We start from the raw sequence: 13,302 nt of genomic DNA on the forward strand, positions 1-13,302 counted from the left end.
TAGCTTTAAAGATATCACCCAATTCCTCTGAGCAGCAGAATTCACCGCTGCCCCCGTCCCCTCTGTGCTGCTGAGCAGGTGAGGGCATCTGGACGGGTGCTGTCAGGCTGCGCCTGAGGGTCTGTCGATCTGGGCTGAGGAGAGAAGGGGCCGGTGGGGGGTGGGGGAGGGGTGGGATATTTGGCCTGCAGTGGAGCCCCCTCGGTGAGGTGGGAGAGGGATTGGTGGGGGGTGGGAGCTACAAGGAGTGGGAGCTGAGATCTCTGCTCCATCTAAGAATTTTCTACTGGAGTTGTCCAAGGATGGGGGGCCGCCTGACGCTGTGAAGGGGAGCCAGTGATTCCCTTTGCCTGGATGTTTGTGCAGAGCCCCAGCACCCCACACCCCATCTGCAGTCTGGGCTCTGCGGGGAAATGTACAGCCACAGGTCCCCCTGCTCCCTGGGGCGGGCTCTGGGACAGACAGGTCCCTTCTGTCCCGTAGCCGTCAGCTCCTCCGGCGCCGAGACCCCTCTTCCTGCCACGCCGGGCTCCGCACACGTCCGGCGCTCGCCCTGTGCGGCGGCAGGTGCAGGCGCTGACCGCGCTTTCTGGCCCGAGCAGGTGGTCCGGAGGCACATCCTGGGGTCCATCGTGCAGAGCGAAGGCAGCTACGTGGAGTCTTTGAAGCGGGTTCTCCAGGTGCGACTCCAGGGGCCTCTGGGGAGACAGCAGGGAGGACCCCAGACGGACACTTTATAAGGAGTGCTGGGGGACTGGGGGCAGCTTTAAGGAGAAGGGGCCACAGGCCAGCACTTTTATGGGGGCAGCAGGACTTCCTGATGCCTCGGTGTTCACAGTGGGACTGCATTTTGGGAACAAAGTTGAGGGTCTTTGAAGTGAGGTGTGGAGGGCACCGTGCCTTCCTCTGCCCTCCAGGAGCCCCGGAGCAGGGTTGTGTCTCCCATCCTCCTGGGCCCCCCCGAGGCTGGAGCGGATGCACCCTCTCTCTGGCCGCAAGGATGCCAAGCGTTGCCATGTCAACTAACTGTCCCGACCTGGTGTGTAGTCACTCCTGACGTGCCGAATCCTCTGGGATGCTGCGGCTCCGAGAGAGGCCAACAGGGAAGGCAGATATTGTGGGGTGTTAGTGACCCCCTTCTCCTCCCGAGTTCGGATCCACGGAAGGGGGCCCAGGTGTCAGGCAGGGAGAGATGGAAATATCACTGTGTTCCTGGTCAGTCCAGTCGGAGTGTGGCTCTGGGTCTGGGGGCCGAGGGAGCTAGGGGTGACATCACTGCCACCATTCCATTCGATGGACCGGCTCAGCCATAGGCAGAGCTGGACAGCGCCAGCCGGGGCCTTGGGGCCTTGCCTCCATGGGGCTCCTTGTGGGTGTCTTCCTCCCAACCCACCTTCACATCCAAGTCGGGGTGGGTTGTGGGCGGGCAAAGAGGGGCCAGGTGTGTTAATGGAGATCCTTCCAGAAGGACAAGGAGTGAGGGAAGGTCTACCCATGGCCTGCCAAGGTGTGCTGAGCCTTGTCCAGGTTGCCTGAAGGGCAGGTCGGGGGGAGGGGCTGTGGCCGGGCTTCGGGGCGCTCACCGCACCGGCCCTGCAGGATTACCGGAACCCCCTGATGGAGATGGAGCCCAAGGTGCTGAGCGCCCGCAAGTGCCAGGCGGTGTTCTTCCGTGTGAAAGAGATACTGCATTGCCACTCCATGTTCCAGATAGCCCTGTCCTCCCGCGTGGCTGAGTGGGACGCCACTGAGAAGATCGGAGACCTCTTTGTGGCTTCGGTACGTGTCCCCAGACTCTCAGGTACACACTGCAGCCCTCACCTGGATGCCATCCTGGCTGGCGCCCTGCACGACCTGGTCACCGTCCAAGCCAGCAGGGTCCGGGGGTCGCCGCGCCCAGGTCTGCCTGGTCCCAGCTGGCGTGGGCACGACACTTTCTAGTAGGTCCTTGGAGGTGTCCGCAGCTGCGGTGCCAGTGAAGCCCGCTTGCTGTCCTGGCCCTGCCCGACGGCAGTGCCTCCAGGAGGCCGGAGACCTTGGGTGGCCACCTGGCCGGTCTGCAGCTTGCCTGCTGAGTGCTCACGGGGTGCTGGCTGAGTGCTTGCACAGACTGTGGCCTTGGCCCCCAGAGGACGCTGCGGGGCATTGGGGGAGCGCATTGGACTGTGCTCCAGGAGGCCTGGCCGGTCCCAGCTCGGTTTTGTCACCTCGGGCAGCTCCCAGGCTCTCTCTGGGCTTGGGTCCCCAGCTGAGTGGAGGCTCTTGGTTTTTCAGACTGAAGTCTGTGAGCCCCAGAGCAACTCATCGGGGGTGGGGGGTCAAGTTGATGAAACTCCACTTTGATTTGTTGTAGGTAATTGGGGTCTCCGAAAAGAAAAAAAATATATTGTTTTGAAAATCCCAGTACTCAACAGATCTGAGGCCCTGGGCCATGTGGACAGGGTCTGGGGGGCAGGAGTGCCATCCTCGTGGCTGGAGGGCCAGGGCATTCTATTTCCTGGGGGTGGTGAGGAAGGGCATGTAGAGGGGGAGGTCAGACCTGCCCCCACCGCTGCCCCTTCTCCTCCCTTCACCTTCCAGGGCTGCCCTGCTTGGGGGGGGGGAGGAGGGTCCCCGGTCTCTTGGCACCACCTCTTCCTCCCTGGGACCACGGGCATCTCTCACCTCTTGGAGCCTGGTTTCCTCTCCTCAGTGGGATGCCAGGTTTCCTGACCTCAAGGCTGGTTGTGACCGTCCGGATAGCCAGTACTGAGGGTGGGGGTGCTAGCCGCCCTTCCCCTCCTGTCGCAGTGACCCTCCCTCCCTGCCCCCGTGTCCGTTCCAGTTCTCCAAGTCCATGGTGCTAGACGTGTACAGCGACTATGTGAACAACTTCACCAACGCCATGTCCATCATCAAGAAGGCCTGTCTCACCAAGCCCGCCTTCCTTGAGTTCCTCAAGGTGGGCCAGTGGGGGTCTAGGGCACCTCTCAGTGGTTTTCTCAGGAGGGACAGGGCACTGGGGCTCAGCCTTGGGTGTTCCATCATCGCTGTGGCCCGGATACCTCCCCTCTTTCCTTTGGGACCTCCCCAGGGCTATGGGAAGGAAATTGGTCCCTCTTGCCCTCTGGGAGGGTCTGTAAGCAGCTTGGGAAGCTGGAGCTCTGCCAGGTGGAAGGGGAGGCCGGTGACCTCTCTCAGACGGGTGAGGTGACAATGGGTGGGTCTGTGGTGGGTAGACCTGGTGGTGTGGGGGCTGTGTTCCTCTGTCAGCTTGGCTTAGGTGGGCCTTCAGGTATGGCTCTGGTTGTCATCGGACTGATCCTTTTTCTTCATTTGTGAAAGGGCGAGGAAAATTCCTCAGAGGGGTTTCTTGGGGACCATGTGGGACAATAAAGGTAAAAGGGATCAGGGCATCAGGTAGCCATGGCTGGGCTTCCCCTGGGTTCCTGGGGTGTGCAGTCAGGTGAGTCGGACACAGACCTTGCCGTCGGGAATTGTGCTGCCCGGTTAGCGGAGGGTAGGGAGGGTTGGGTGGGGGAGGAGCCTCAGCCGAGGAACCCCCTGCCCGATCCAAGGAGGTCAGGGGGCTTTCTCAGGGGAGCGTCATCCATTGTAACAGGTGGAAACAGGAGAGGTTGTTCCAGGGACAAGCGTGGTGGGGCAAAGCGTAGAAGCAGGAGGGTGGGGATGGGCAAGTCTCGTTGGATCCTGGGAGCAGTGGGTGCCTCTCAGCGAGTCCCAGGGGAGAAGGCCCCGAGGCGGCTGAGTTCAGTTTGGATGGTCCTGGATCTCAAGACCCAGGCAGCTGGACCATCATATTTCAGGCAGTGGGAGCCACTGAAGATTTCTGGGCCTGGGCAGACGGATGTGAAGGCCAGGGAGGAAGCTGAGGTGGCAGGCTGGGTGGCAGGGCGTGAGGGCTGGAATCCAGGCGACAGGTGTGTGGATGGAGCGCTGGAGGCAGATGAAAGAGGACAGTAGGACCCTGTGCCCGCCCCTCAGCCTGGCCTGGGCCCCGCTGCCTTAGTTCACGTGGAGGGAGTGGTTGTCAAGGCTGCTCCCGGAGCTCTGGTCTCCTGAAGAAACTGGTCAGTCTCCCAGTTATGCTTTTAGTCCAGAGGCCTCCGCATGACTGCTCTAGTCTCCCAGGCTAAGGGGCTGTGCGGGGTACCCCAGTGGTGGCAGAGAGCCCTGGCTGCGGGACCAGGGACCCCCGGGGCTCTTCTCTCAGGCCCGAGGCTGAGCAGGGTCCTGGGTCCTGGCAGGGGGGAGGGCCTAGGACAGGCAGCGAGCGTCTGCCCTCTGGGGCGCTCGGCCCCCGCTGCAGGTGGGGGGGCTCGGTGAATGATTTCCCCTCCTCTCCAACAGCGGCGGCAGGTGTGCAGCCCGGACCGCGTCACGCTCTACGGGCTGATGGTGAAGCCCATCCAGAGGTTCCCGCAGTTCATCCTCCTGCTTCAGGTGCTGCGCGGGATGCTGGCAGCTGCGGGCCTGCAGGGTGTGGCCTGGGCTGGCACAAGCCTCCTGGGGTGGGGGCTTCTCACCCGTCATCCACAACCCATCCGTCTGCTGTGGACGGTGGGCCGGACCTTGACCCTGCAGTCCCCTCTTTCTCTGCTCCTGGAGTGGAACTGATTGTGTCAGACAACGTATTATCCACCTCCCCGGTGTGGATGGCTGGGTGACTGGTGGGGGCAGGAGCCCAGGTTGCAGGAAGGGAACGAGGGTATGTGGACAGCGGGGAGACGCTCAGTGAGTGAGCTGACTTTGGACACTTCAGGCTTCTAGAGGGAGCTTTCGTCCCCCTGCAGGGCCCCAAGAGCTTGGGACACCTCCCCTGATTGCCGAGGGCCCTTAGTTGGGGTGAGCCCCCTGCCGCTGAGCTGGGCAGGGGGGCTGCCAGGCCGAGGACCCCTGCGGCACTTTCCTCTCTGTCCTCGGAGCTGCCGGCTGCAGGAGGGGACTCTCAGCAAACTGCTGATTAGTGAATTAGAGATTGATCCACATATTTATTTTATTTTTTCATCCATTAGCTATTTCTTGAGGCCTTGCTATATGTTACGTACCATCTCATCTGTCTTGGCCCAAAGCGGGGCACCTTCATCCCCGGTCTCTGCAGGAGGTGGGAGGGTGAGGCCTGGATCCCAGGCCAGGGGAGGGTCTGCTGGGGCGCGGTTCTCAGCCCTGGGTCTCTCGGCATCCTGGCAGGACATGCTGAAGAACACCCCCAGGGGCCACCCGGACAGGCTGTCCCTGCAGCTCGCCCTCACGGAGCTGGAGACACTGGCAGAGAAGCTCAATGAGCAGAAGCGGCTGGCTGACCAGGTGGCCGAGATCCAGCAGCTGACCAAGAGCGTCAGCGACCGCAGCAGCCTCAACAAGGTGAGCGCCAGGGTCCCCCCACCTGCGAGCCTTTACCTGCTCTGCAGCCTTTCACACCTGTCGCTCTGCCGCCTGCCCTCGGTCGCCCACTAGGTGGCAGTGTTCTCTGAGGGAGGGGAGTCCTTGCTTCTGTCTGAGCCCACAGACCTCACCTCCAGGATTAGAGTCTGCACTGCACCCCCGTATTCATTACTATTCATGTTATTTTAGGATAAAAGCTGATTTTGTCCATCAGTGTCATTGGACACCAGAAATGACAGTCTAGCATCATCCCTATACAAGGAGCCTCTGGGGTCAGAATCTCGGTTTGAATCCAGATTTTGCCAGTGATGCTCACTGTGTGGCCTCAGGGGAACCACCCAAGCTCTCTGGACCTCACTTGCTCCGTCTGAAATGAGGAGAACTCAGCGGTGCCCGAGCCCAAGGCCACTGCGAGGCGAGCAGAGGAGTCCTTAATATAGTGTGGCTATCGTCGCTACTAGTGTTATTGGTAAAGAAGAAAGAGGAAAAAGTCACGCCATGTTTTGGGAGTTGCAACTCAGGAACATTATAGTAAAAAAAAAATCTTAGAAAACTTTCAGATGGCTCTGTAGAGAACCTTGTGTTTTCAAAACACAAAGCCAGTACCGAAACCATCATCACCTCGAGTCACCTGTTGGTGCACGTGACATGAGGCGCTGAAAGCCGCCCCTAGACCCGGGAGGCCCTGCACCCTGGGCGCCCCCTGCTTTCACCCACCGGAGGGCGGAGGCTGGTGGGGATGGCTCGGGGTGAGGCAACCCCATCTCGGGGCACAGAGGCAGGGACTTTGGCTGTTCTTTGGGGCAGAGACAGCGTGTGGGGTCATCAAAGGGAGGTGTTCCAATCTTTCGGGGAAAAAACTGGGAGCCTCCTGGCTCTGTGGGCCTCAAAAGCAGAAGTAAGGCCAGTGACTAAGGCCAGTGAGATTTCAGCCACATGGGGTGGAACTTTCTAATAGTACAGGAAGCTTTGCCCAGAGGACAACAGCCCTTTCCAGGTGGCCTACACTTTACAGTATATAATACTGACCTGTGCTGCCATCTTTGATCTTCGCCACAGGCCTGCGGAGCCTGGACAAGATAGCCTGTGGGGTCCCATGCAGTTCTAAGCTTCAGGGGTCCTACATCTATTTTTTTAAAAGATCTTACTGATTTTATTTTATTTGACAGAGAGAGCACAAGCAGGAGGGGCCGAGGGAGAGGGAGAAGCAGACTCCCTGCTGAGCAGGGAGCCCAATGCGGGGCTTGATCCCAGGATCTTGAGATCATGACCTGAGCCAAAGGCAGACGCTTCCCCCACTGAGCCACCCGGGTGCCCCCAGGGGTCCCATATCTTAAGACTTTCCCTCCTCAGGCCAGATTCAGGCTGTACATGTGCTTTTAGGCCCACACAATATTTTTAAGATGGACTCAGTTGCCATCACTTAAAAATGGAAAGCTGTCCCATAAAATCTGGACTGGTAGGTCTTCTCGAAGGGTTGGAAGAGCTGGCATGCTGGCCCACCTTCCTGCAGGCCACTGGTCACCTGAGTAGCAGCTGCGCACGCCCCCTCAGTCCCCAGTCCCTCCCCGCCTCCAGGCAGGACTCCCTAACCAGCCCCATGCCAGCCCTCTACTTTGGAATGTCTCTAGAAAAACAGACTTCAGGCCAGCCTGGCACGTGCACTGGTCTCCGATGGCCTCTGCACTTGGGAAGTGTCCTTTTCTGTCCCCTCTCTTGGGCTCCTTCTCTGTAAGCAAGAGGGTTTCTCTGGCTTCAGACCACACACGTGTGCTGGAGCCATGGGAAGAGCTGGCCGGGCAGGAGGAAGTCCTTCCTAGCACCCGCTCTGGTCTTCTGTGCCGTCCCCCACGGGGACCTGGGCAGTAAGGAGCCATGGTCACTGGCTGGAGGTCAGGAAAGCCTGTTTGGTGTTGGGCAAGGAACCGAGAGCTCTGAGCCTCAGTTTCTCCACCTGTCAGGTGTGGGGTGTTTTCGAGATGTGTGGGATGTGGTTGTGGCGGTGACATGGTGGCACACTGGGCCTGCCCCTGGCCAGCCCCCGCCCCCACCCCGGGCAATCTCGGTCCATTCTGAGACCAGTCCGGTGATTTTCCTCTTGCCGTCTGCCACCGAGGGGAAAGCAGAATTGAAACTGGGTGCGCCCCAAACGGAACCCTGCCGGCTGTTTCAAAATGTGCCCGCTCAGGAACCTCCAGGGGAGTGTTTGTGCAATATCCGTGTTTTTCCCCTTTTATCTGCCTGCGGGGCAGGGGCATGATTGCCAGCAGCCTGGGGGACTTCCAGGTTTTAGGTCATGCCACACTTGGCAGTCTTCGACGGGGCCTGCTGTCTTCGGGGTTCCAGCCTTGTTTCCATGAGCTGGCGTCAGCTTGTTGGTGGAGGTGGGAGCGTAGGGGAGCCCGGCCTTAGCAGTGACGAGAGGCCCCCTGAGGGACCCTGGGTCATTTTTGTGTTAGGAGCAATGGGGCCTTCCCCACCCCTGTCACACCCAGCGGGCCGCCCAGTGCTGGGGACAGTGCACGTGCCGGGCCGCATCCTGTGCTGCCGCTTGGCAAGCCCCTTTACTTCTGGAATCTTGGCTTCCTCCTCTGGGAATGGGGATGGCCTCAGGGGCTGTGGAGCTGGTTAAATGGGAAGTGGGATACTTAGTGCCAGGAGCAATGCCCCGCGGGCGGTGGACATTGGTACCATTCAGGCCTCTGTGATGATCCGGGACACGTGGTTCTAGGGAGAATGACAGGGCAGTCTCTCCGGGGGGAGGCTTGGGGTGATCTGCACTTTCCCAGCAGGGGTGAGAAGGGAAGGGAGGATGACTCTTGTCATCAGAGTCATGGGTTTTGGGAATGAATTTTGCTGAATATTTTCTTCTCCTCTGCAAAAAAAAAAAAAGTCTCTCTCAGTAAAAAGCTGTTTTCCCGGTAAGTCCCTGAGTGGGATGGGGGTCCTGGCGCTGGCAGGGGGTTCTTAGGGTCCAGCCCGAGATTGGCACACACCTGCTCAGCTGCCTGGGGCTTGGAGGTCCTCGGCCTCTTCAGAGGGTCACCTCACTGACCAGCGGGTCGGTGCCGACCCCCTCGTGTGGCGAGGCTGGCGGGCTGTTCAGTTCAGGCTGTGGAGCTGGGACCTCTTCCGGGCCCGAGGTCTCCCTGGGTGGGGCCACACCTCTTTGTGGCGAAGAGCGTCACAGCCAGTACAGCCGTGGGGACAACAGCGCCCTAGTCGATGGAGCGCACACGTGCAGGGCCAGCTTCTCGGGCGCGTGACCGGTGCCGTCGTGCAGGCTGGTGCTCAGCAGGGCCCCCCACGCTTGGTTTCATGTTGAGCGGTCACCGTCCTGAAATCCTAATAACATTCGAATGAGGGTTGCATTTTCATCTTGCACTGGGCTCTGAAAATGATGTCGCCAGGCCCGTTCGTGCGTTGCCTTGGTGATCTGAGCGGTGGGTCATCGCCCCACTCGATAGCCGAGGAAGTCGGGGTGTGGGCCAGTGAAGTGACCGGCCAGAGGGCTCTGTAGCCGGTGAGCGGGGAGCCAGGGTGGGAGCACGTATCCGCGACTCTGGAGCTTGCGTCGCTGGTGGTGGCTACGGCGGGGAGGGGTGGCCGGGGCTGGCTCACCTGAGCAGGGGTGCTGGCTGCGGGACAAAAGGGGCAGTCAGAGAACCCAGCGTGAAGTCCTCTGGCCTCCTCCCCATTGCTTCTCATCAGGGCAGGGTGTGGGGGGCGGGGCCCTACTTCCTTCTCCAGGTCTCCCCACCCTGCTCCCTTCTGCGCACCGGGGCGAGAGGTTTCTGGCTCTTTGGTGCAGTGACGTGTACGTGGCAGCCTGCGTGTGTTGCTGGTGTTGACCCGGCTCCGTCTCCCTCTCCCAGCTCTTGACCTCGGGTCAGAGGCAGCTGCTCCTGTGTGAGACGCTGACAGAGACCGTGTACGGTGACCGCGGGCAGCTGATCAAGTCCAAGGAGCGCAGGGTCTTCCTGCTCAGCGACATGCTGGTCTGCGCCAACATCAATTTCAAGTAAGTGGGCCTGGGCCGTAGCCCCACTGTGGGGACCCCCTCCTGTTGTGCCCCGGCTCCTGGACTGGCCTCTCTGCGAGGGGGGTCCCGTGTGGGCTCGCCTTGGGTTTTAGACATTCTGGCTTCCTCTCCCATCCCTCTTGGCCTGCTCTCTCCCTAGTCCCCGAGTCCCCCCCCAGGTGGGGAGCATCTGGAGGGGTCGTCCGAGGCCACCCTGGGCCTTTGGGCTGGTAGCCGGCCATCATGCAGAGTGGTCTGTTCTAGAACTCTGCTGTTGGTAACTGAACAGCTTCCTGGGTTTCAACCACTCTAAGAGATTTTGCCCCCACTGCCCAGAGCACTGCCTCCCCCACGGAGCCTGGCTTCCTGGTTCTGAGACTGAGGTGGTAGAAAGGCCTGGAGCTGGGTTTCTAGGCTGTGCCCGAAAGAATCGGAGCCTGGCTGGGGTGAGGGCGATGGTGCCGCGTGGGTTCCATTAGGCCTCCAGAAATCTTTTATTTGGCTCACACAGGGAGTTCACACAAAGATTGAGACATTTTTTGACTTCTCTTGAGGATTCGAAGAGCCAACATTCTGGGCCCACGTTGCCCAGGGCCACATGGGCCTGGAGTTGGGTCACGTGGCCTCTTTACTAGGGCTTCTGCTCTGCCTGCTTCTTGGTCCCCACCTGGCCCCATTCACTCACTTGCGTCCCCCGCTTGACCCTGTGGCCTAGAAATGATGCCCAGGTGAACTCCAGCTGTGACCAGTCCAGCTGGGACCCTTCACCACTCTCGTGGAGGAGACTCTGCTCTCAGTACTTGACAGCACTTTAAAAAACCATCGCGGAGACACCGATATGGTGACAATAACTGAGATCCTAGGGGATGTACCTGTGCCCCTCAGCTGGCGCGCCCGTGCGGTGGGGGACGCCCGCGGGGCCTGATATGGGTTCCGCTCCCAGAGTCGGCTGGTGCAGGCAAGGCTGTGGAGTGGATTTGGGGACAGTCCCCATGGCTGTGGCTCGCGCACCTTGGAACGTGAGCAAGCAGGGCCGTCTGGGGACCCCCATGCTCACTCACGCTCCACCCACCCATCTGTCCAGCCACCCGTCCATCCATTAATCCTTCAAAGACTCATTGGGCCCTTACTTTATGCCAGTTCACGGGTCTGGAGGAGACCCGGCACGGGTAGGGCACTCGGGCAAGGAAGCTTCTGTCCCAGTTCAGTGTGGTGGTGCTTAAGGCTAGCTCACTCCCTCCCTCCCTCGCTGATTCCAGCACTGAGATTTTTAAGGCAGCATATCTGATGAACCCCTGCTCTGCACTCCTGCTCAGGGCCTTGCCTGGTGAGAGCTGTGATGGGAATGCTAGTGGCCCACTTTGAGGGGGTGGGGTTGGGGGATCAGCTTAGGTGATTCGGCGTGAGTCACGTGACCTGTCTGAGCATCAGTCGTCCTTGTCTGGAATAATACAAGCTTCCTAGCAGGCCCATGGTGGGAATCGCAGGTGATTGGAGGCCAGTGGCTGGCTTGGAGAGAAGGCCCTCCTGTGGTCCCCGATGTCCACACCTGGCCCAGCCCAGTGGCTGTCCCCACCCCCGCCCCGGTCTCAGCCCCCTAGAAATCACGCGATAACAGGAATGACCTTCCTTTCCGTTTTGTCTTTTTCCTCAGGCCTGCCAACCACAGGTAGGGGTTTGGGGGCTCGGGGCTTCGGGGCATGTGATTCTGGATCTGGGCTGGGGCCTGGGCACCCCGGGGCTTCTGCCTCAAGGATGGCTCCCTGCTCTGCCTGCCTTGGTTTGGGCCCGAGGTCTTGCGCTTGTGTTGCGAGGGGCCTGGCTGAGCCGGTGTGCTGAGGAGCGTGCTCTGGGCTGGCCCTGGGCCTGGGCGGCTGCGGGCTCTCCAGGGCTTCCTCCTGTCTGTCCTGGCAGGGGCCAGCTGGAGATCAGCAGCCTGGTGCCCCTGGGGCCCAAGTACGTGGTGAAGTGGAACACGGCACTACCCCAGGTGCAGGTGGTGGAGGTGGGCCAGGAGGGCGGCTCCTACGACAAGGACAACGTGCTCATCCAGCACGCGGGCGCCAAGAAGGCCTCCGCCGCGGGCCAGGCCCAGAGTGAGTACCCGCCCCGCTGCTGCCTGGGGGCACCTGCCCAGGTTGGGGGCCTGTCTGGGAACCCCGACCGATGGGCCACCTGGCCGAGAGGCTCTGGCAGGTTTGCAGCCCCACACTACACACGGACGCACACCCAGACCCCCGGCTGCTCGTGGACATTCCAGAGCCACACCTCCATCCCGCGCACTGGACACTGTCCCTGTCCCCCCACCCCTACACCCTTGTGCACCTGTGTGTCTGTATGAGTGTGCATGCACGATACCTTTGAGCGCCAAAGCAGGACTTCTGTCCCTGCCTGACCATCGCCTGCCTCCTACAGGACCTCAGTGGATGGCCCTCCTCTCCGTGCCTCAGTTCCCCGCTCTGTGCAGTGAGGGGCCCAGGTGACACTCCCCTAGATCCTTCGACCCTCAGGGACCAGGCTTAGGGCTGTCTGGCTCCGACTTTTTGGGCACGAGAGGAATGAGAACTCGGAGGGAGTGGTGCTGGGCAGCCTCTCAACCGTGTCCCTCTGTCCGTCTCCGTCCATCTCCCTGGTGGCCGCCACCATCAGGCCCGGTCTGGAGCAGGAGCCTTCTGGCTGTGGTCCTTCCCTGCACCTTTGCCCCCTTCCCATCCATCCTCCACCCACCCCCAGAGCCAGCTCTTCAGATGCCGATCAAATCTGTGTGTGTCACCGTCCACCCAGAAACCCACCCGTGGCTGCTCCTTGCTCCCCGGGTAAAGTCCTGGGTCCTCACTGGCACCCACACACCCCTCCTGGGGGTGCCATCCCGCCCTCCCCGGGCTGGCCACACTGGCCTCTCGGTTCCTGAGGGGCAGAGCCCCCCCCCTCCCCCCCCGCCCCAGGGCCTTCTCCCAGCCTCTGCTCTTCTGCAGACTCTTCTGCTGTCCTCCTTTACTCATCTTAGCTCAGATGACACCTCTGCAGAGAAGCCTTCCCTGATTCCTTTGGACTGGGCTAGGCCCCCCTGTCCTGGGCTCTCAAGGCCCAGTTCTGTGGTCACCTTCTCTGGTGATGGTTCAGCGGCAGCCCCCCCCCACCGCCCCGCCCCGGGCCTGGTATGCAAGGGGTGTTAACAGCTGTTTGCTGAATGAAGGGAGGGTGCCAAGCTGCAGGGCTGGCAGGAAGGAGCTGTGGCGGAGGCCCCTTCCCCCGGCTCTGGCTCCCCTGCCCACCGGCCTGGCTCTGTCCGGGGCCTGACCTGGGAGGGTGCCCTCCTGGGCTGTGCGCCATTTCGGCAGCGGAGAGGGAGGGATGGTACCATGCACTGTCACCCTCGGAGGGTGGCTGGCCGGCTGCGCCCACTCCCGGATGCTGTGCCTTTTCCCCTGGGTCTGTGAGCAGGAAGGGCTATTCGAGGTTTCCAGAAGCCCCCCCAGCGAAGGGCCCCCAGAGGCACCTTCAGCCCTAGCTTGACTCCACCTCACCGCTACCAAACACCCTGGGGCTCCTTCATCACAGCTGCCTTTCTCTAAGCAGACAACTACGGGGCCTGACTCCCTTCAGTGGAAAGGAAAGAATTCTTGTTGAACCCGAGTTGGCCTTGAATGATTTTTTTATCACGTTGTTATGTCAAATATGTGTAAATATAAGACGAGGTGCGAGAAACTCCCTGATGCTTATATCCTTTGAACAAACCGTAAAACCAAAACAAAATCACGAGTGGGATAAAAAAAAAAAGCTACAAAACAATATAGTTCAAATGAACAGCATTCATTTAATGTGATGGGTGATGTCGTTTTGCTGGAGCCCAGTTGCTCACCATGTGGCTGTGGGCCTCTCCCGGGGCGGGTTCT

General features: G+C 60.6%; 1 protein-coding gene across 11 annotated transcripts in view; it reads left to right on the top strand.

Moving 5' to 3' along the window:
• ARHGEF10L (Rho guanine nucleotide exchange factor 10 like) overlaps positions 1-13,302 on the top strand; it is a 159,235-nt gene that overhangs the window by 88,543 nt on the left and 57,390 nt on the right. For 7 of the 11 annotated variants that reach the window (XM_034671270.1, XM_034671267.1, XM_034671272.1 and 4 more), the window contains 8 exons: positions 603-680; positions 1,600-1,779; positions 2,825-2,941; positions 4,351-4,443; positions 5,191-5,364; positions 9,261-9,406; positions 11,061-11,075; positions 11,321-11,502. In XM_034671270.1, the coding sequence (XP_034527161.1) occupies positions 603-680; positions 1,600-1,779; positions 2,825-2,941; positions 4,351-4,443; positions 5,191-5,364; positions 9,261-9,406; positions 11,061-11,075; positions 11,321-11,502 (985 nt within the window). The remainder of the gene's footprint in view (positions 1-602; positions 681-1,599; positions 1,780-2,824; positions 2,942-4,350; positions 4,444-5,190; positions 5,365-9,260; positions 9,407-11,060; positions 11,076-11,320; positions 11,503-13,302) is intronic. The other 4 variants (XM_034671271.1, XM_034671273.1, XM_034671277.1 and 1 more) reach the window with 2 other exon arrangements.

This window comes from Ailuropoda melanoleuca, chromosome 11 (genome assembly GCF_002007445.2).
Source record: "Ailuropoda melanoleuca isolate Jingjing chromosome 11, ASM200744v2, whole genome shotgun sequence".
Taxonomy (NCBI): domain Eukaryota; kingdom Metazoa; phylum Chordata; class Mammalia; order Carnivora; family Ursidae; genus Ailuropoda; species Ailuropoda melanoleuca.